Raw genomic sequence first — 23,962 nt, forward strand, 5'->3', positions numbered from 1 at the left:
ATGAATGAAATGAATGAAATGAATGAAATGAATGAAATGAATGAAATGAATGAAATGAATGAAATGAATGAAATGAATGAAATGAATGAAATGAATGAAATGAATGAAATGAATGAAATGAATGAAATGAATGAAATGAATGAAATGAATGAAATGAATGAAATGAATGAAATGAATGAAATGAATGAAATGAATGAAATGAATGAAATGAATGAAATGAATGAAATGAATGAAATGAATGAAATGAATGAAATGAATGAAATGAATGAAATGAATGAAATGAATGAAATGAATGAAATGAATGAAATGAATGAAATGAATGAAATGAATGAAATGAATGAAATGAATGAAATGAATGAAATGAATGAAATGAATGAAATGAATGAAATGAATGAAATGAATGAAATGAATGAAATGAATGAAATGAATGAAATGAATGAAATGAATGAAATGAATGAAATGAATGAAATGAATGAAATGAATGAAATGAATGAAATGAATGAAATGAATGAAATGAATGAAATGAATGAAATGAATGAAATGAATGAAATGAATGAAATGAATGAAATGAATGAAATGAATGAAATGAATGAAATGAATGAAATGAATGAAATGAATGAAATGAATGAAATGAATGAAATGAATGAAATGAATGAAATGAATGAAATGAATGAAATGAATGAAATGAATGAAATGAATGAAATGAATGAAATGAATGAAATGAATGAAATGAATGAAATGAATGAAATGAATGAAATGAATGAAATGAATGAAATTAATGAAATTAATGAAATTAATGAAATTAATGAAATTAATGAAATTAATGAAATGAATGAAATGAATGAAATTAATGAAATTAATGAAATGAATGAAATGAATGAAATGAATGAAATGAATGAAATGAATGAAATGAATGAAATGAATGAAATGAATGAAATGAATGAAATGAATGAAATGAATGAAATGAATGAAATGAATGAAATGAATGAAATGAATGAAATGAATGAAATGAATGAAATGAATGAAATGAATGAAATGAATGAAATGAATGAAATGAATGAAATGAATGAAATGAATGAAATTAATGAAATTAATGAAATGAATGAAATGAATGAAATGAATGAAATGAATGAAATTAATGAAATTAATGAAATTAATGAAATTAATGAAATTAATGAAATTAATGAAATTAATGAAATGAATGAAATGAATGAAATGAATGAAATTAATGAAATGAATGAAATGAATGAAATGAATGAAATGAATGAAATGAATGAAATGAATGAAATTAATGAAATGAATGAAATGAATGAAATGAATGAAATTAATGAAATTAATGAAATGAATGAAATGAATGAAATGAATGAAATGAATGAAATGAATGAAATGAATGAAATGAATGAAATGAATGAAATGAATGAAATGAATGAAATGAATGAAATGAATGAAATGAATGAAATGAATGAAATGAATGAAATGAATGAAATGAATGAAATGAATGAAATGAATGAAATGAATGAAATGAATGAAATGAATGAAATGAATGAAATGAATGAAATGAATGAAATGAATGAAATGAATGAAATGAATGAAATGAATGAAATGAATGAAATGAATGAAATGAATGAAATGAATGAAATGAATGAAATGAATGAAATGAATGAAATGAATGAAATGAATGAAAATCTTGCTTTAAATGCGTTGGTCAAGCTATAATCATAAAACATCGAATAACCAAGAAGGTTAAGGATGCCAGAAATAACTGACAAGCCATGACAATGCACTTTTGATTCGCTATTCAGAGAGAAGTTTCTTCGGTTCTTATGAAATCCGAAAATTCATTAAAGAATAAATAAATATTGTCCCCTCCATTTGTAATACAGTTGAGCTTATCAGTTCAGGTCAAACCACCTGCAGGAACGTGGAAACTGCGCAGCTTTTTGCAAAGCTTAAAATGTCCCTTGGACTCCATCGTCCGAGGTGTGGTAGAAAATGTGCTGCGCTGGCATGACTGCAGTTCCGTACCGGGTGGCCTAGACTTGAACTGAGAGCTGTGGCCTGAAAAGGAAGTATCGCAGAAGCGGCCGGCCTGCTGCCAAGGGATCAATTTGTGCCGGAGTCAGCATGACTTGGCGAATTGGCTTTGGATACTAATTTGGACGTTGTCGTGGGGGTCGGTTTCGGAGAATTTCTCAGATTATCACCCGATTTTGACACTAAACGGTTTAGGGGGGTGGAACGTCAAACCTTGATCAAGCCCACACTTTTAATAGCAGGCTGTGCGATCTTCGCGAAGCTCGAACCCACCCAAACAGCAGGTCAATGGCGTACAGTGTTAGCCACAATGTTGGTCGGAATCAACAGTGAAGGCCGTGGCCAATTGTTAATTTGTCGTCCAATCTGGTTCAAAACAAGTAGCATGGACTTGCTTTCGCGAGATAGTATTTATGATATGCGGATTTTTGAAAAGGTATTTTTCTCCGAAAAAAAGCTCCTTTGTCTGCGAACAAACCCCTTTAGGGTATCCATCAATCAACTAGATAACCTTATTTAGTGCTAATTGATCATTTAGGCAACCGCTCAATGATGGTTCAACCATCACTTTCAGATAGGCAGGTGTCCAACCGTACAAATGGTTTTATCAGTAAATCCGTTTTGTTATTTTGAATGAATATTTTTTACAGGTGGTCTCAATTTCAATAAATCTTTAATTTTAAGCATCTTCTCCAACCATGCACATTTGTTATCTTCTGTCTGGCCCTAAATCCTAATTGAGGGTTTTTTTAATCCAACGCCCAGGTGCAGGTTTCCGATTCAAAAGTATTAATTTATATTGCTGTCCTCCAGAAATAACAAAACACAGAGTTGATGGAGCGGGTCTAAATTAAGGCTGGCCCTTATCACGCTTATCATGCACGGTCAAATTTTGTTTGTTGTCAAGAAACCAACCATTATTCAAACCACGAAAACCAGATTGATGGTTTTATCAAATAATCCCCTTTGGCTAGATCGAAAAAGAACGATCGGGAACCAATTAAGGGATTACGGTCTTTGGAAGTAATTGTTTTTGATAAACTTGTTTTTTAAATAGATTATTATTTTCGCGGGTAATACTTAGGACAGTTCAAGATTTTACGACTCATTGTTTATCATATTTGCTGGAATGTCAGTACATCCACCAACAAAAGTTTCCATCAACCTTCTAATCCATCAGTGCTCCAACAAATGGTTTAATCCCAACCCCGTGGTCGTGTCTGAGGGCGGTGATCCCCGATTGGGCTCCTTTATATCCATTCAAAGATTTAGAAACGGCTTAGCCGATAAACTCACGCGCCGTCTGCCCGAACACCTGCCTGTCTAGGGACAAACTTTGGGCTTTTGGTTTTGGCTTCCGGTTGGTCTAATTAAAATTGTTTGCGTTTGATAAGAGAATCAGTCAAAAACTTTGAGTTGGCAACATCTGCAAGTTGAGTTAATTGGGATTTTTGAGGTTACTCTGCACTTGAATTGCATTTTTTGTTTGTTTTCATAAGGTAGAATCAATCTCAGAGTACTTTGAACTGACACCTGCAACCAGCACCTGCACCACACGCCGTTGATGAATGTGGAAGGGCTTTGTTTGTTTTGAGGTGATAATCATCCATACCGGAAAGGGATAAAGTGTGAAGCTTAAGGGCAGGGATTTTGATGATAAAAAGCTGGAATTGATACCCTTCAACCAGTTCCGAACCGGATTCTGACATGGATTGAAGTAAAACACAAGCCAGTCTGGGAAGTAATCTTTTTGCAGGGAAGACCGTAATCATTGCCACGCGTTAAGTCTTGAGTTGATCTGGGCAATACAATTCCGAAAGTTTTAAATTTTCACAAGAGTTTAAGAAAAGGTGCAATCCTTGAACATGAAAGTAACACGAATAATTTATAAATGTAAAACTTACAGCAATTTGGAACTTTGAAGGTGTAAATTTCCCTCTTTATCATGTACACAGCAAAAAATCCGATGGTAAAATCGCATGCAAAAGCATGCACATCACCTTCGAAAAAATTAACACTTAATATTACACACTGCATGTACAATTTTTGCAAACTCAAAAAAAAGTTGCAACCGACGGGATTCAAACTCAGCACCACAGTAAGGACTGGCGCCTTAGCCCACTCGGCCATCAGACCGATGAAAAGCTGTAAGGATAAACGCACACACAAAAAAATATTTCCGAATGTTACATCATTTATGATGTAACACTTTTGCACGTCATTAAACATTTAAATTTAAATGCAATTTGATGTAAATTTGCAACAAATTATACGTAAATCTCAAGTCGAATCTCAAGTTAATTTTTTCCGTGTCAAGTAAATTCACATATTTTTTTCTGTGCATATATGAGCTAGACATTTCGGTTAAGTAGGTTTCCCATACTGATGGGCTACATATATTTAAGGGTGTAAAATCACATAAAAACGCACAAAATAATGCAATAATGCCTTTTACATACAGCTGGATTACTACTTTTTTAGCTGTGTACAGCTTTTACATGCAGCTGGATTAATACTTTTTTAGCTGTGTAACTCCACATGTATAAAATGTGTAAAAAAGAAATTACATAGAAATAGACGTAAAATTTCCACTCGCTTATGTAGTTTTACTTGGTAGCAGTTGTAAACTAACACATCTTTTCTCACGCAAAATCTTTCAGACAAAATATGTAACTTTACCTCAGAAATGGTAGATTTTCATCTTTATCATGTAATTTTTTTTACACATTTACTCATGTAAAATTACATCAAACCAAGGTAAATTTTAACTCGTTTTAACTTTCCGTGTAATAATATTTTCCAAACTATTTCCTAATTATTCAAAAGATTATGTGACATAACCAAACCTCACAAGGCTGGCAACATAACCTCAAAATCCTTCCCGTCGAAAACAAACAAAACGACTTAAGCCTATTCGCACTACGTAGAAAAAAAAAGTGGCGCCACCGCAGTTTATCAAGAGGCGGCTTATGTTATTGACACCTGAAAAGGCCGCTTTCGTTCTGTGCGCTATCGTGGCCGATGATTAGGCCTGAGGCCCATTTCTTCACTGGTGGTGATTCCCTCGTGGGAACCGCGTGCGATCCGGTGACGTGCCCCTCTTGATGGCGGCGCAAGATAAGTGGGGGGTTGGAGTGTGTACGGGACATGTGACTCAGGGGGTACAGCTTTATGTGGAAGTTGTGCCCTCGAGCGATTGACTCAAAAGTGATGCAATATTGCAGGGAAAGTGTGTAATTTTATCAGATTGCAAGATCTTTCGTTTATTCTTTCTTCAAGCGTCAATACTGCATCAGTTTGAAGCATGCCATAAAATATGCGTTAGGTGTTTATCAGTGCCATAAAATGTGCTAATTCCACCTATTGTCACGCCAAAGATTAACTACAAGCCGCCACCTAACATGCTAACCCAGTTCGGTTGTCAACAGAGTAAGCGCCAAATGTTCCTCCAAATTGGTTTATCAGTTTTAAAATGCCCAATTATGGTTATAATTCCAGCCTCAAAGGTCACACAGCAGTGCGAGACGTTCAGAAATGTGCAGAATTAGCTCACGTTGAAGATAAGATTGGATGAGTTTTTTTGCTGCAAATTTAATTTTTGCAGGATTTCTTAGATTTTTGAAGAAGTTTGTTCAAATTTGCAAGTTCAAGCTACTGATCAGCTAAGTCAAGTTCACTTGTCACGATAAGATAACCTCCAAGTAACGTGACTAATGTGCGTTCGTTTGAACATTTGATTATTCCAAACAAGTGATTTTGACATGTCATTTTGAGTACAACAGGCAATCAATCTTCTCCGCGTCGATATCCTTATCAGCGTGCTTTTTACGTAAAACTTTCGCAATTTTTTTTTTTAATTTGCTGGTTTTCGACCATGTCAAACCGATTAGCATAATTATACCACCCAATCAATTATGTTGAAACCTCCTTTAAAATTTCATCTAAAAAAACAATTACTTCAACTTTAAAATATTCACTAAAGGGTCCACTTCATTACCGCAATTTCACTTAAGGGTCCACTGCATCATTCTCTGCAGGAGTTGCCATAATCGTTGAAATCAATTTGAGATGGCACTTTAACAAAAAAAAAATCAATTACCCATCCTGCACCCTTAATTAAACTCATCGAGTATCGCTTTATCGTGCTGATCGCCATGACGTCGACCGACTTTGACAAACATCGGCCTGCAAACACGCTCTGCCCTGACAAACGACAGCATCAACAACAACAGCAACGACGACGACGCCAACAATGAAGAAAAGTGTTAATTAAATTCAGTACGTCGACATTGTGACGCGTCAGTTCATGTCGTCGATGTTTTCTTATCAAAAGTGTCATTAAAAAAACTTCTGAAAACGTCAAAATAGCATTTCTTGTGACAGTTGATAGAACAGAAATGTCAACCAAGCATAGCATGGCATAGCATAAAAGAAATGTCAACCCAAAAAAAGCAAAAATCTCTAAACGTCAAAACGCCACTCTGCGACCGGAGACCACGCAGGTGGCGAAATTGTTTTGTCAGTGCGCCCGCTTGACTGTTATAAATTGTGTACACCTAAAGTGACGTCGGTGAGCACTTGGCAACAGCAAGTGAGATGAAGTGTGCTTTTCTCTTCGGGCGTCCGACATCAACGCGCGCGCAGCATCTTCTTCCATCGTCTCGGGCAGACACGGCCAGACCGGAGCAAAGGTGGCTATCTCTTCTCTCCACTGTTGTTTTGATGTTTGAATGGCATGACTAACATTTTAAAAGACTTAAATCATTCAACATTCTGCAATTCCATTTACATCAGATTTTTCCATAAGGCATTTCAAAATATTACCACAGGAAGATGATGATATCGGACGATCTGTGATTGCACGGTTTTTCATCACCTGGGCAAAGATAACAGCAGATGCAAAATAAGTGGGAAAATAGTACGGAACAAACGGAACAATGAGCAAAATATGCACGCAAATATTGAGGTAGAAAATAAAGAAGAGGGGACTGGAGAGTTGGCAACAGATGAACCCAGAGAATTGAAATTGATTATTTGAGGAAGGTAAATAGCTCGTGGCACCTTTCATAATGCTCAAAACAAATTATATTTGGAAATGTTTTTCAGGCCGATAAAATATTTTTCAAAGTTTCTATCCTTGGACTCTGGGCGAGTTAGAAAAGTGAAGGGAGATATTTGAATGATAACATTTATTTAATGCACTTTAGACCAGTTCAGTTGTTTTTGAATCATAAGTTTAAAAAAATGTAAACCCAAAACTGGGTAGCGTTGTCCGTGAGAACAATGGCCTGGAGTCGAGAGAACAGTGGTACCGTTCACGTACACAGAAAACACAGCTCGAGATAGGCGAGAGAATTATTCTCTCGAGGTTCAATTGCAAAAAAAAGGTTCATCCGTCAAAACAAAAAAAACCAAAAGTGTCGACAACGGGAATCGAATCAGAAACCTTTAACAGACTAACCCAATGACTTAACTGCCTCGGCCACCACAGCTTGATAGCTAAGGTGAGGTCAGAAGTCGACGTATGACACTTGTTGGAGATTTATTGTATCAATTAACGAATGAACACATTTGTTTTGATGGTGTGAGTTGGTATCATTATTCTATCGATTTTGGCTTTGAGCCCTCAATAAATTTCGAGGGAAAAATTCTCACGACTTTGAATTTTGGGTGTAAAATGTGTAAAATTAAAACTTTTTGTGGTACCGTGCAATTTTTTTACTGAAACCTTTTTTTTAATATACCCAAAATTGCAAAAAAAAATAATTCGAAGCGCTGGGGAATGTGTTTTAAATTGATTTCAGCTGATTGCATTTGAATTTCCGTTTAGTTTATAAGTTTTTTTTTTCGAAAAAAAATATTGGATACAATTTAAAAAGATTGCATTTAAAAAGTTTTTATTGAACACAAGATTGTCCACGCTTCTTGTAAAATGTTTTTTTTTATGGACAATTGTCTGAATGGAGGGGGTTCGGTCTTAGTTTTAAAACGAGTGTCCACTAGGGTGGTCCAAATCCGGACTTTTTTGGGGCTACCCCCTGAAATCAAAGATTGACCCATCACTAGGTGTTCGGGCCGGGGCTCGAACTTAATTCCAAATTTGAGCTCATTCTGACCACGGGAACCCCTCCCTCCAATCGCTTAAAGTTTGTATGGGAAAAATCGTCAAAATGTATGGAGAAAAGCAACTGTTTTACTTTTTTACCTGTGGAAGGCGCCATAATTATCCGATTCTTACCATTTCTCAAATGTCAAATGTCAAATTATAATTAACATGTCAGGAACGCAGCGCAGCGGATAGCAAACGAAAACGACGACGACGACAAAAGTCCAAGCCGAGAAACAGCGCGCGCTTGTAGGTAAACAGGCAGGCAGCAGGCGAGCAAGCTCGTGAGAGAGTTTGAACCTGAGAGAGAGCACGTGCGTGTACGAATTGGAAATAAACATCGTTGTTAGGTAGCCCCTTACAGCTGGCCGCGCAAAAATGGCCAGTTTTGGGCGCTAATAACTTCGCGGGAAAAAATCCTAAAAATATTGTGTCTTCGGGAAAGTTGTTCAAAATTTAATGAAGTTTCTACATTTGAGAAATGGTAAGAATCGGATAATTATGGCGCCTTCCACAGGTAAAAAAAGTAAAACAGTTGCTTTTCTCCATACATTTTGACAATTTTTCCCATACAAACTTTAAGCGATTGGAGGGAGGGGTTCCCGTGGTCAGAATGAGCTCAAATTTGGAATTAAGTTCGAGCCCCGGCCCGAACACCTAGTGATGGGTCAATCTTTGATTTCAGGGGGTAGCCCCAAAAAAGTCTGGATTTGGACCACCCTAACGTTGACTCAGCACTTTTCCACTCTTGCACATAAAAAACGTTACTTTGAACCACCTCAGTGATTGATGCCTTCCTCCTAAAATCAATTGAAGACGCTTTCTGCTTGTATTCAAATGCGCCTGAATACATGCAAACAAAATGCTATAAAAGCGTTACTTACGTTTCTGCTATAAAAAGCTTGGGCTAACGAGGTCGATTCCATAAAGCTTAGTGCTGCCTCAGCCGGATCTATTGCAATGTTTACCCTTTTTTGCATCCGTCAAAATTTATTTTGCACAATTGCTCATAACTTTTGATAGTCAGATTGTCAGATCTTCAATCTTTTGGACTCGTTGGAAAGGTTTTTTGATTACCTATCTAACGATGGGTCGTAACATAGATCCGGACAACTTTTTCATTGAAATTTTTGAGATCCGGCCTTAAAAAGTGTATAAAAACACTTAAGTGACCATAACTTTTGATAGGGTGGTCAGATCTTCAATATTTTGGACGCGTTGGAAAGGTCTTCCAAATACCTATCTAAAAATGTATAACATTCCTTACAAAACCACCCTTTTTACAATCTTTCAGAATTTAGTCAAAATCGTTTTTTAAGCATAACTTTTGAAGTACTTAACTAGGGGACCCCAAGACGGATCGAATGAGGCCAAAACGGACAAAATCGGTTCAGCCCGTCCCGAGATAATTAAGTGCAATTATTTTGATCAACATCCAACCACCCGCACAGACATTTGCTCAGAATTTGATTCTGAGTCGATATGTATACATGAAGGTGGGTCTAGGAGGGTAAATTAAGAAATTCGTTTTTCGAGTGATTTTATAGCCTTTTCTCATTGAGGTGAGGCAGGCAGATGACAGATGACAGCACGATGTAACGCCACGTCCCTATTTGACCTTTTTCACAAACGAACAAAAATCTGACTGACTGATCTGAACTGCCAATCGAAAAAATCAGAAAACAAGAAAAGAAAATTCCACAAAAAATCTCTTTAAGAAAAAGTCACTTGTTTCATGAAAAAATTGTATCCCATTTAGGGGGAGGTTGTCTACAACTATGGAACGCTTCATGTATTTAAGTTTTATTTTGTAAGGGAGTTGTATTACGCTGAAAATCGTTCCAAAAACCGTATTAAAAAATACTCAGTTTGGTAAATCTTATAAAAAGTTATAATAAACCAGATTATGATGTAAATAGGTTGTTTTGCAGGTAACTTCAACAGGTCCAGCTCGAGTGTCATAAATCTAAACTTTGACTTATGCGAAGATATTTGGAAACATCTCAACAATTGTTTTTCATAGTTGTGTTTTTGCATGCATTCAAGCGCAATAAAATACAAACAGGAAGCTTTTGCAATTGGTCTTGTGCGGAAGGCATCAATCACTGAAGTAATTTCGCCTCAAATAAATAGTTTCATTAATTCACAACCAGCTTTTACAAAAAATTTAACGTTTTTTCCTTACGTAGATGAAAGACCAATGGGGATGGTTGCACGTGAACAAGTAAAATCACTCACGATGTCCTCAGGAGAAGAGAATCTCCTTCCGACAGTAACCTCCTATCCGAAAAATGTCTGACAAAGCTTAAAAATAGGGCCCTGTTGGGGGCCTAAAAGGGTGCGCACAGACAGCTGGAAACTGACAGAGGAGCAATTCTCTACCAAAACCGGAAATGGATTTTATTTGTATTTTTTGATTTGGCTCAAACTTTGTGGGGGCCTTCCCTATGACCAAAGAAGCCATTTTGCATCATTAGTTTGTCCATATAAATTTCCATACAAATTTGGCAGCTGTTCATACAAAAATGGTACGTAAATATTCGAAAATCTGTAACTTTTGAAGGAGTTTTTTGATCAATTTGGTGTCTTCGGCAAAGTTGTAGGTATTGTTAAGGACTATTTAGAAAAAAATAGGTACACGGAAAAAAAAATTTCCCGATTTTTTTATTAACTTTTTTTTCACAAAATCTCAAATTCCCAAAATACGTATTTTTTGATTTTCGAGATTTTTTTATATGTTTTAGGGGACAAAAATCCGCAACTTCTGAGCTATAGAGAAACATGGTCAAAAAATCTGGCGCCGAGTTATGATTTTTTGAAAAACTGGTGATTTTTGGAAAAAATCGAAATTTCATACATGACCTCATTTTTTTATGCAAATTGAATTTGCAATCGAAAAGTACTTTACAGATTTTTTGATAAAGGGCTCCGTTTTCAAGATATAGCCACCGAAAGTTTGATTTCAGCGAAATATTTGCAGTTTTTCGATTTTTAAAAATAGTGACCATGAGTGACCATTTCTAAAAATATTTTTTTGAAAAGTTCAGAAAATTTGCTATAAAGTTGTCTAAGAGACATTGAAGATTGGACCTCTGGTTGCTGAGATACAGCGGCTTAAAGAAAAAGAAACACGAAAATTGAAGTTTTCTAAGTCTCACCCAATCAGCCCACCATTTTCTAATGACGATATCTCAGCAATTAATGGTCCGATTTTCAATGTTAATACATGAAACATTCGTGAAATTTTCCGATCTTTTCGAAAAAAATATTTTGAATATTTTAAATCAAGACTAACATTTTTAATGGGCATAATATTCAAAGTTTGGCCCTTTAAAATGTTAGTCTTGATTTAATTTTTCAAAATATTTTTTCGAAAAGATCGGAAAATTTCACGAATGTTTCATGTATTAACATTGAAAATCGGACCATTAATGCTGAGATATCGTCATTAGAAAATGGTGGGCTGTTTGGTGAGACTTAAAACTTCAATTTTCGTGTTTCTTTTTCTGCCGCTGTATCTCAGCAACCAGAGGTCCAATCTTCAATGTCTCTTAGACAATTTTATAGCAAATTTTCTGAACTTTCAAAAATATTTTTAGAAATGGTCACTCATGGTCACTATTTTTAAAATTGAAAACTGCAAATATTTCGCTAAAATCAAACTTTCGGTGGCTATATCTTGAAAACGGAGCCCTTTATCAAAAAATCTGTAAGTACTTTTCGATTGCAAATTCAATTTTGCATTAAATGAGGTCAAAAAATTATGTGTGAAATTTCGATTTTTCAAAAATCACCAGTTTTTCAAAAATCATAACTCGGCGGCAGATTTTGACCATGTTTCTCTATAGCTCAAAAGTTGCGGATTTTGTCAAAACATATCAAAAATCTCGAAAATCAAAAATACGTATTTTGGGAATTTGAATTTTGTGAAAAAAGTTAATAAAAAATCGGGAAATTTTTCCGTGTACCTATTTTTCTAAATAGTCATAACAATACCTACAACTTTGCCGAAGACACCAAATTGATGAAAAATTCCTTCAAAAGTTACAGATTTTCGAATATTACGTACCATTTTGTACGAACAGCCAAATTTGTATGGAAATTTATATGGACAAACTAATGATGCAAAATGGCTTTTTTGGTCATAGGGAAGGCCCCCACAAAGTTTGAGCCAAATCAAAAAATACAAAAAATAAAAATGGTCGAAATCGGCCGGTTTTGTAGAGAATTGCTCAGGGGTCAATAGATGTAGTAATTAGTAGGCTTAGTGATTTTTCACGCTCGAAAATTGCAAATTTCACGGGGACCTCAATTTTAAAAGACCAAATTTCACGCAAATTTCGCGGAACGTGAAAAAAGTTAAAATAACTCTGAAAATCTTATGTTTAAATCACTGAAACTACTTTTTATGCTTAATCATATGTTATTCTTCTACACTAAAAAAACTACACTAAATTTGAACCTGACAAAAAAATCCTCCAAATTTTCAAAAAAGTTTCAACTTGTTTTAGGGATGAGCTCTATATATTTTTTGAAACAAAATTTAGGACATGCGTATTCTCATTTACTGAACATATACTCATTTTCTGTGTTTCTACGCATAATTGTCCGTGGGTCCCTTTTCGCCCTATATGTCACTATTCACCCCGGTTAACATTTTATCACCCTTATTTGTAATCCTCTTACAGCTAAACAGGTACACAAGATGAAATCGACGTCGTCGTGCTATCTTGTCGCACCCGCCATTTTGACGTTCCGAGAAAACGCGTTTTAATGTTTGACCTTGAATATTCAAAAACGAGAGCACGCAATGTAAACAATAACAAACATTCTGTGCATTGTCCCAAAGTTTGGTTGAAGTTGGTTGCTGGAGTCCCGAGTTATAATTACAAATCTTCACGGTAGTCTAGCTTGTACGTGCGACAAACGCATCCTGACTTTCCTGGCCTGAAATCCCTTTGGCCTTTTGTCGCACTTACATCAATTTTCATGGAGTGACAAGATAGCACGACAAGATTGAAACTACTTTCATATGTAAAGTGACAAAAATGCACGGAGTTTTTTCGGTTTTTGTTGAATATCTCAGGATTAAAATCGAATTTTGGGGATCTGTGAAGGTCAAAAGGTGAGGCATTGGGAGCTGCACAAAATGGCGTTCTTAACACAATTTGGCCCAAAATGCACGTACGACAAGTTAGCACGATGGCGACGAAATGCTTCTTAAAACTCATGATTTCGCGATAGAAAATATTTGGTGGGACACTTATGCGTAGAAGTTCAACGATGGGATAAACAGACTTGGTGTTGTTTTCAATGATTTTCTGAACAAAGTATTAGATTTTATGTGTTTTTTTTCTGAAAATATTCGTAAAATTAAGCTTAAAAATGAAAAAATTCAGAATCGTCCAAAAATGACATAGGACAATTATGCGTAGAACAGCAGTTTAGCACATGAAAAATATTTTTTTTAATTTTCACATCACTTAAAAAAACTTAAAATCAAAAGGCAAAAATATTGTTATCTGTAACGAAGTCAAAATTTTTATTGAAAATGAGAACAGAAAACATAAAACTAGTATTTTTTTTATCTTTCACGGGAATCATCCACCCAAATAAGCAAATATCGTTAAAATTAAACAGGACTTAACAGGAAAAAACCTGAAATGTTTTTAAAAGTTTTAAAGAAATACTCTTCGTTTTTATTTATTTCATTTTTTTTGTTTCAAATAAAATAGCAGTAAAATTTTTATTGCAGCGAATGAAGATATTACTAAATTTAGTAAGTTTCTAAAAGGAACTGAACAATTCTTCAAATGGTACATATCATGCTTTTCAATTGAAAACTAATAAAATTTACTTAATCAGTCTTTATGGATGATATATTTATTATGTTGTTATTTAAAAAAATGATTTGAAGAAATTGATAAATTTCACGAATTTCACGCTATCAACGAAATCGTCAGAAATCACTAACCCTGTATTAGTAATTGAACCACACACTACGAAAAAAACGTGTAATTTTCGGTCAAATTAGATGCACATAACTGGAGCATCAAATTAGACGCAAAGCTGGGTCATATTAAACGTAATGTTACACGACTCAATAAATGTCGATGGTAGTGTAATATTACATTAATAGTCAGGACCCGGTGCCTGCAGTTCCCGTTACAGTTTATATGGAATTCCAATAAGAATGTAACAGAAAAATCAGGCTTCGGGTCCAGACTGTTAATCGTAATTTTTGGTAGAAATTTTCCTATTGGAATTATGCCATTCTTATTGGACAACATAAAACGTGTTTATATATTATTAAATCAATACGTTTTTATTGCATCACATCATAATTTATCACATAATATTCCAAACTTGTCTTCTTTGTAACTTTTCTACGTTTTTCACCGAAACCGCTCCAGTACCCGCACAGCCTTTGTTATTCCACTACCAATTTTTCGGCACGCCATTTGCACCATGTTTGCCATCCCGCTGAAGATTGCCGTTTCGGTTCACTCCGGGAACATCTCTTCTCAAACTTTTTCAGAAAGAAGAAGCCAGAACCGTATTTTGCCTCACGTTCAAAGATGTCCGCTACCTAAACAAAAACGAAACGGAAAATGACAAAAAAAAATATGAGTGATCTGTTTCACATCGCTTCAAGAAGATTAAACTCACCTCTTACAAATATTTTTGATTCCTTTTTATAGAAAATTGTAGCAGGTTACGATCAGTAAGATGAAAAAATTAAGAGAACCTGGACAAAAATTATTTTCTCAGCGACGTAAAACGTGGTTGACGTTTTGACGTTTCTTTATTCTGACAGACGTGCAGCGATAAAGGTGCGTGATATCGGGTTTTATTTGATGTAACATTACATCAAATTTAACGCTCCAGTTATGTGCATTAGATAAGGCGTAAAATTAGATTACATTTGATGTAATTTTAGGTTTTGGGCGATACAATAAAATACCAATGGGAATTTCATCGATTTACGTCAAAATAAACCCAATTATACATCGAAAATACGTTTACATGATTAATTAATAGGTTTTATCAAAGATTACGTCGAATGTAATATCCCAATTTTTTTAGTGTGCAGGGTTTTCATTTGCTTAATCCTACAGTTATTCATAAGATTATTTTCATTCATATTTGAGTTTGATAAATTATTTTAAGAAATATCGTTACAAATCTTCACAAACATAAAATTTCACGGGATTTCGCGGAAAAAGCAAAATTTCGCGGATTTCACGCTGTCCGCGAAATCGTGAAATTTCACTAACCCTAGTAATTAGGTAATCCTTAAGAATTGTTCACTTACCAAACTATTTTTCCCTTGGGACGTTGTTCTCCGCCATTACTGCATGCTGTACACTGCCTCCATGCTCCCTCCCCAATCCCCGGCTTTGATTCTAACGACTAATAAAATGGAAAATAATAGATGAGAAAAAGTCAATGCGGATGGAGAGCAAATCGAGCTGACAAATACTAGTAGTAAGTGTGAAAATAACAAAGAAAAGTATGAAGAAAGACAAGAAGAATATTTTAAAGGTAGTAAGTCAATGCGGATGCGTTGATGATACCCATGGTGGGAAAGTAGGATAGTAGGAAGAACGAAAGAAGAACAGAAAATGAGGATTGAGAAATAGTTAATTCGGATTGAAAGTAAAGTGGACTCTCTCAAATGAAAAAAAAATCATATACAGGAAAGCCATCACCGGGAATATTTTCAGTGATCCAAAAAAATCCTCTTCACAAATCAATGTAACTGGATCGCTTTCGTCGTGTCCAGAATTATTACAAATTCAACATCATCGCAATTTCCTCGAAACAGCTTCATGTTCTCACGAAAGACAATCTTTCTGCAAAAATCACAGCTTGTCTGTTAACATTCCTTGCAAATAACAACATCGTAGCTAGTAATATAATTCTAAACATTTGTCCTCTCTATTCTCTCTTTCTTTCGTCAGGTCTACATCGCACTGTTCAAGCCGCTGCGCGTATCGCGGCACCAGTTCAAAAAGGTGCTCAACTGCATGAAGCTGGTGCGGTCGCTCAAGTACCAGGAGATCTACGCCCAGGAGAAGGTCACCAAGGTGGACAGCCTGTCGCTGGTGCTGTCTGGGAAGTGAGTATACGGAATTGTTAGCTTTTTTATGATTGTTTACTTTATTATGACGTTTCGATTTCAGGTATATGTCTTCATAAGGGTTATACAAATTTGATTTCATTACACACTGTTCAATTTTCATTGATTTGTTGGGATCATCCTGCTCCTTCCAGAAGTCACAAACCAATACCTTGACCTATCCTCCTGGGGATTACTTCGAAACTTTTCCATCAACTCATCCTTCGCCTTCTCTGCCTCCCGGGAAAGCTTCCTGTTGATCATCGTACCCATTATCCGCCAAATAACTCTAACACTAAGCCGATCGGTGAAGCTAGCATCCCGCAGCAGCTCTACCAACATCCAGAACTGCTCCTCATCAAGTTCCGTTTTCAATCCCTCACCGAGCTCGGCGTAATATCCTCGCTCCTGGTTGATCCGCTCGATCACGGTCCGAAGTCTCGCCGGTTGCTTTGTGCACAGCAGAGACCGCATCAGCTGACTCTGGCGACGCTCGTCATTCGTGGACCTTCGTTGCTGTCCCAGCAACCACTGGAACTCCGCAGCGCTAGCTTGCTGTGCTCCGAAGCAGAACACGGTGACCGTATCGTCCGGCGGAAGGTCGGTACTGTTCGCGAGGAAACGTTCTTGGAAGGTGTTGTAGGAGATGGCGAGACAGTCCGGATTGCCGGCCTGGCAGGCCAGGAAGGTGACCGCTTTGCGGACGGCTTCGTCGTACAGGGATGTGGGCGGAGTTTGCTGAATGTTGGCGTAGAAGCGTGAGGTGAGGTGGTTCAGGAAGGTCTGGAAGAAAAATGGATAGACTGTATTGATGGAAGAACTGTTGGGTCTACCTTTGAGTAGTGACCTTGAAGTTGTCCTGATACTTGAACGTTCTTAAATCTTGCTTGAACGAGTTGATAACCGGTAGGGCAGCATACCACACGAGCGATTCCGTTTCGTTCGGCAGGAAGGTCAGCAAGTCAAACAGAACGCTCTTGTCGAGTTGATCTTGATGGTAGAAGTGCAGTGCATCCGCAAGCAGCTGGGCACGATTCTCTCGAGGTATACTGGAGATGTTTGATCGAAGTGCCTGCGCGAGCAGCTTCCAGTTACGCTCGTCGTAGTTGATCCGGTATAGTCCGAAGTGACGCTTGCTGAATAAGATCCACTGGTAAGAGGTTGCATTTGTTGGGATCACCATGCTTGGCTCTGCGAGCCAATGAATAGATCCGACCTCGTCAAAGTTTGCGTCGGACTCTTGCGCGTAGTTGTACGGAATGATCCACTGTTGTGACTTGCCTCGGTTCAGCAAGTGTTGTGTTACGGTTATGGTACTATCATTGTAGTTACGTTCTACTTTCAACACTGGCAACCCAGAGTTTGCTGTGTTCATGTTCATGGTGTTCATGATTTGCTCGATTGATGTGTTTCTCGGGAGTAGGTTGGATCCTTTGGTAACCTTCTCCAACTCTTGATAAAGATCGTTCGGAACAACCGCATCCAGTTGGTGGTTCTTCAGGAAGTTCCGCATAACCTGCTGCCAGCTGGAATCTCCCACAATCTGGCGAAACATGTTCAGCACGCTGGCAGCCCGCTCGAATATCGCCGGGCGGTAGTTATCCCGAATGTCCCAAGGTGTCTTGCACTCGCGCGTTATCGCATCGGGTCCATGATATCGTTGCTTCATTCCCTTGGGAATCGCTTCCAGATTGAACCACTCCATCCAGTGTTCAGAAGGCCGCGCGAGATGCAGCGCGTAGTACGTGTACAGCGTTGCGAACCCTTCCTTGAGCCAGACGTAGTCCCACCACTCGTGGGTCACCAGGTTACCGAACCACATGTGCGCCATCTCGTGGCTGATTGTCTGCAGGGTGATCATCTGATGGTCAAGATCATTTTTCGTGGGATCGTGTAGCAGACTGTCCTCGCAGTACACCACAAGACCCCAGTTCTCCTTTGCTCGCCACCAGTTGGACGGTATTGGAACTTCCAGGTGGGTCAGCTTGGGCATGTAGTCCTGGTATGGTAGTCCCGTGTGCTGGTCCAGAGCTCCCAGAATCTCTGTTGCAACTTCCAGCAGATACAGCGTCTTGCTTAGTTCTGATCCTCTAGCTTTCGTGGTGTGATTCCCGCTTCCGGACGAACTGTAACCCTCTGTAACGGTGAATGCCAGCAGATACGTGGACATCTTTGGAGTCCGTTCAAACTGGGACACTACGAAGTCCCCCTCCAACGGCTTCGCCGTACCAATCAGCGGCATATTCGAATCCACCGATCGCGATTTGTGGTGGACAACCTCCAACGAGAAAGTGGCCTTCATCCCCGGTTCATCGAAGCAAGGGAAAGCCGACCTTGCGTACGTCGGTTCAAACTGCGTTGTCAGAAAGTTTCTCTCTACTCCTCCCACTTCCTCGTACTGCTTGACAACACATCCGACACAGTTACCCGCTACGAACTCGATCCGAATGAGGTAGCTTCCAATTTCAAGAATATCGTCCCTCGTGAGGACCAACTGCTGGTGGCTTTCATCACGATTCACCCGTAAAACCCCAAGATCATTCCCGTCCAAATCGCTCAAACTCACGTTCCGTACCACAATCCCTAGCGAATGCAGCACGATCTTCCCAGTCGGTTCCACCACGTTCACCGCGATCCCAACCGTCCCTCGAAGATCCTCTGCACCTTGGTGCACTTCTGTCCTAAGCCGAACATCGTAATGCGACGGAAGTACGTTCCGGGGCAGTCGGAACTTGTTACCGTTAGCGGCGGCGATGATCGCCGCTACCAGTACGATCGCGATCGCGCTACTGTTCACCATTGTGTTGGAGGTGCTGAATGAAACTGATAGTGCAAGTCGATCTGCGGAACTGTTTTGTTGGGGTGGGAATCGGGGTGGGATTTCCCACCAATTAATGAGATAAGTTGGAGTGGTTGTGCGTTAAACTGATTCTAATTAGCTGGAAGTGCAGAGTTAACCGGTTACGTTTCGCTGGAAATGTTTTGCTTCCTCGGAGAGTTGCGAGAAAGTGTTTTCGTAAACAACATTGAACGATTAGCTATATGGAGAAGTATTGTTAACAGCATCCCTGTGAGGGACTAGGATGTTTTGGCATCTCGACAGGATTACCAACATTGGCTGTAGGACTCCGGAACAAATCAAACGCAGCTACAAACCTAGGATATTTGAGCGGAGTGCCAGCGTGCTGAATATGATCCGACAGATTGTTGGAAATTTCAGCTGGCAAAAGTTTGTTGGAAGCTTCTTGAAGAATCACCAGCTAGCTACGGTAGTTCCGAGGAATCTGTACATGGAGCTGGAGCAGGTTACCGCAAGATCCGAGCTACTCCCAAAGAATATCAGCATCGAGAAAATCATGAACTCTTGGATGATGAACAACAGAGTTCCGGAGCTAACCGTTGAACGACGATACAACGATAACACTATAAACATTACACAAACTCAGGGATATATCCGCTGAAGGGTACTTTCTTTGGAAAATGTACAAACTCGGCAGATTGCGAGATCCGAACCAAACTTGGATCATTCCGTACAACTACGCCCAAGAGTCCGATGCCAACTTTGACGAGGTCGGACCTATACATTGGCTCGCAGAGCCAAGCACAGTAATCCCAACAAACGCAACCTCCAACCAGTGGATCCTACTCAGCAAGCGTCACTTCGGACTATACCGGATCAACTACGACGAGCAAAACTGGAAGCTGCTCGCCCGGGCACTTCAATCGAACATCTCCTGCATGCCCCGAGAGAATCGTGCCCAGCTGCTGTCGGATGCATTCTACTTCCACGAAAAGGGTCAACTCAACAAGAGCGTTCTGTTCGAATTGCTGACCTTCCTGTCACACGAAACCGAATCACTCGTTTGGCAGTCATAGACTCGTTCAAGCAAGACTTGAGAGCGGTTAAGTACCAGGAATACTTTCAACTCTTCCTGAAGCACCCCACTACACGAAAATATCCCGACTTTTTTTTAATTTACCGCTGGAAATAAATTCCCAAAATGGGTACGGTCGTTTCTAAAAAAAAAAACTTTTTATGTAATCCTGTTGTTTATTCGACCGTATCAATAAATTTTTAGGTTAGGTTTGGCTTTCGGTCTGTTTGGGGAATCAAAACACTTGTATGTTCGACCCAAAACGGGTCGAAACGTCGGATAAAGAGAACATACAAGTGTTTTGATTCCCCAAACAGACCGAAAGCCAAACCTAACCTTAAATTTTTTATGTAATTTCAAAATACTTCATGAAGGAATGTGGATCAAGGAAAATATATGTTTGAAGGGCTGAAAAATCTACTACAATTTTGAGATACAGTCTCTTAGATTTGCATTACATTTTGCGAAAAATATTTTTTCTCAGTGTTACCTTATTATTCTCGTTTTTAGCTACACCCAAAACTGGGCAGCCTAAGTAACATAGTTTTATTAAGGTTTTATGGTAGCATCTTGATTGCTTAATAGTTTTATTTGGACATTCACTGCAATCAATAAGCAAGAGCTTATTAATAGGTTCTAACAGGGTTTTATGCCTCGGGCATAAAACCAAGTGACAATAAAAGCTGAATGGCTTTCAATAAGGTTTTATGAAAGTTTTAAGAGAGTCTTGAAAACCCAATGGCAATGTCATGCCAAACGGTTTTATCGCATGCTTCTTTAAAACCAAGGGTGTTCTAGCTGTCAAGTGCAGAAAGCTTAATTTAAACCACAAGCTCCTGAAAAAGCTTTTGACGCGGCCAATTGGCAGTGCCTAAATATGGAGCTGAACGCGTGTTCTGATTGAATGTGATTGACCGCCATCTTGGTTAAAAAAATAGAGAACTGAGAAATTTGATTTAAATTTGACGAAATCACTAATTTATGCTGAATTTCTGATATAATTAATATAGCGATAGATGTTTTAAAATAATTTGAACATTTTTTTTTTCAAATAATTTTGCAATTTTTATTTTTAAACATTAAAAACTATGATTAAAAATACTGATTTTTTATGAAGCGAGTTGATTTTTTTTGGCTCTATCTTTTCAATACAATTTCAATCGCAGCTGAATTTGAGCCACCAATTGCGAAAAATAAGCTTACAATTTATTTTGATTATCTTCATTATATACATTATTTATCATCGCAATTGTTGCAAACCATTTCCATTTTATCAATTGGCAAGACAAAGACTTTTTTTGCCAAAATAAAACCTATTTGGCATACGACGTTTGAAGACGTATGAAATGTCATTTTTCCTTTACTCTTGACTAGGTTTTAACAAAGTTTTTATCAAGGCTTTGAGGATGTTGTTCAGTTGTAAAGCCTTGAACTCCTATGTAGGTTTTATAAATAGGCCGTGACAACTTTTTGCGGAGGTCCTTTTGGGTTTTAACAGAGGTTAATCGGTGTTCTGTGGAGGCTGTTATGACTTAGTGTTAATGCTGGTTTTGGCTGATAGGTTTTATAGCGGATTTAACAGCTTTGAAAAAGCCTAAAATGTTACTTGGGAGCGCTAGTCCGAGATTAATCTCTTCGAGACGAGAGAATAGTGGTACGATTTACGGGCACAGAGAACATAGCGCGAGATAGGCGAGAGTATTATTCTCTCGAGGTTCATTTTCAAAAAAAAGTTCATCCGTCAAAACAAAAACCAAAAGAAGTATCGACAACGGAATGAACCAGAGATCTTTGGCATACTATCCCAATGACTTAACTGCCTCGGCCACCACAGCTTGGTGAACAAGGAGTGGTCAGATGTCGATGTATGACACTTGTTGGATATTCATTGTTTCAATTAACAAATGAACTCATTTGTTATGGTGGTGTGAGTTGGTAGCATTATTCTCTGGATTTTGGCGCTCTGAAGAAAAAATGTTTTTCAATATTGTAGAATATTTTTTCATATTTTCAAATTTTTAAACATTGTTTTCACTAAGTTTCATTTTTCAATCTTGAAATCGAACCAATCGTTACTGAGAGTTAAGGTGGTTAACTTCTGTTGATTATGGTAATTATGTTGCATTTCAAGCAAAACAATGTATAGAGACCAATGCCGAAGTATAAACGAAGATCTAACATCTGTAAACATCAACTGAGCAGGAAAGGCTGTTTGTGTACACGTCGTCTTTTTCACATTTAGGGGAAATATACCCATTTTAATCACACTAAGCCGTTCGACCAATTCTCATCACTTTTGCCGTTTTCCGCTATCAATCAACATTTTCAGATGTTTCAACAATGATGAGTTGCTTACTCACTTTTATTTGAGCTATTTATAACTTTAGAACAGTCTTAAATACTTTATTTAAGCTGTAATTCACTATCACAGTACTGATAACAGAAATAGGCTGAGAAAGGGTATAGTTCCCCTTAATTGTTCTGCTTGATTTCACCCATTTTTGCTTAAAATCAAAAAGTGGAAAATCTTTACAAGTTGTGAAGAAAAGAGAGTTTTTTGCAAGTTTTAGCAATATTTTTTACGATTTTGAAACGAAACGCATTTCCGTGTTGATTAAATTGCTCTGGTGTTGGACATTGTGTGGGTCTATAAACCCACTCGGGAAATCGCCCGCCGGGAGAATCGGTGCGGCCTCACATCCGATCCGACCGAGCGTCACACTAGTAAAGAGCCCGGGAGCTGGACCTGCTTTGTCAGCTGTCACCGCACCGTTCGTGTGGCTGCGTCCATGCGCTGTCAGTGCATGGCTGCGTCAAGCCCAGCGTACGAGGGGCCTATTCGACCCGATCCAATGGAGTGCGCTCACATACATCGCAATTGGGTGTATCACTCCACACATCTCCTCTTCTCCATAAAAAATATTGTTGAAACAATTGAACCATGAAATAAATGCCACGACTACAGAGCGGCATTCCTATGCAATCTGCAAAAGTTTCCATTAAAACCAAAAACCAAATCCTCAGTAACCTTCGGATCCATTGCCAACATTGATCAAAAGAAGGATACGTTAGAATTTCTAACAAGCATATCACTTAACGCATTCAACAAAACTGATATTCATGGCTTAGCCCACTGTTAGTCCATCTCAGCTTTGACTAAATCACCATTTGAAATTAGCTAATTTTGGTTTTCTAATTAAGGATTGTAATTTTCGTGATTTTCTATTTTCTCTCTATATATCTTTCTATCTCTGTCTCTCTCTCTGTCTCTCTCTCTCTCTCTCTCTCTCTCTCTCTCTCTCTCTCTCTCTCTCTCTCTCTCTCTCTCTCTCTCTCTCTTTCTATCTATCTCTCTTTCTATCTATCTCTCTTTCTATCTATCTCTCTTTCTATCTATCTCTCTTTCTATCTATCTCTCTTTCTATCTATCTCTCTTTCTATCTATCTATCTATCTATCTATCTCTTTCTAACTATCTCTTTCTATCTATCTCTTTTTCTATCCATCTCTTTTTCTATCCATCTCTTTTTCTATCTATCTCTCTTTCTATCTATCTCTCTTTCTATCTATCTCTCTTTCTATCTATCTCTCTTTCTATCTATCTCTCTTTCTATCTATCTCTCTTTCTATCTATCTCTCTTTCTATCTATCTCTCTTTCTCTCTTTTTCTATCTTGGTTTCTGTAAACCATTCTGGCATATAACCTACTTTATCGTAATTAAGGTATGGATTTGCTTAAATTACACTACCAAATGATTCAAGTCTTATTTTCCACTCTCTTTATTGACCTACATTCTGGCAAACACAGCACTACATACAGAAATTC

The 23,962-nt window shown here is 37.8% G+C and overlaps 1 protein-coding gene across 7 annotated transcripts in view; it reads left to right on the forward strand.

Annotated features, from left to right (window-relative positions):
- Positions 1-23,962, forward strand: part of LOC6046401 — a 213,409-nt gene that overhangs the window by 134,064 nt on the left and 55,383 nt on the right. For all 7 annotated transcript variants that reach the window (XR_005276524.1, XR_005276525.1, XR_005276527.1 and 4 more), the window contains one exon: positions 16,105-16,262. Coding sequence is in view for 2 of the 7 variants with exons in the window: in XM_038248400.1 (XP_038104328.1) it covers positions 16,105-16,262 (158 nt within the window). In the remaining 5 variants the exon portion in view is untranslated. The remainder of the gene's footprint in view (positions 1-16,104; positions 16,263-23,962) is intronic.

Source organism: Culex quinquefasciatus, chromosome 1, assembly GCF_015732765.1.
Source record: "Culex quinquefasciatus strain JHB chromosome 1, VPISU_Cqui_1.0_pri_paternal, whole genome shotgun sequence".
Classification (NCBI taxonomy): domain Eukaryota; kingdom Metazoa; phylum Arthropoda; class Insecta; order Diptera; family Culicidae; genus Culex; species Culex quinquefasciatus.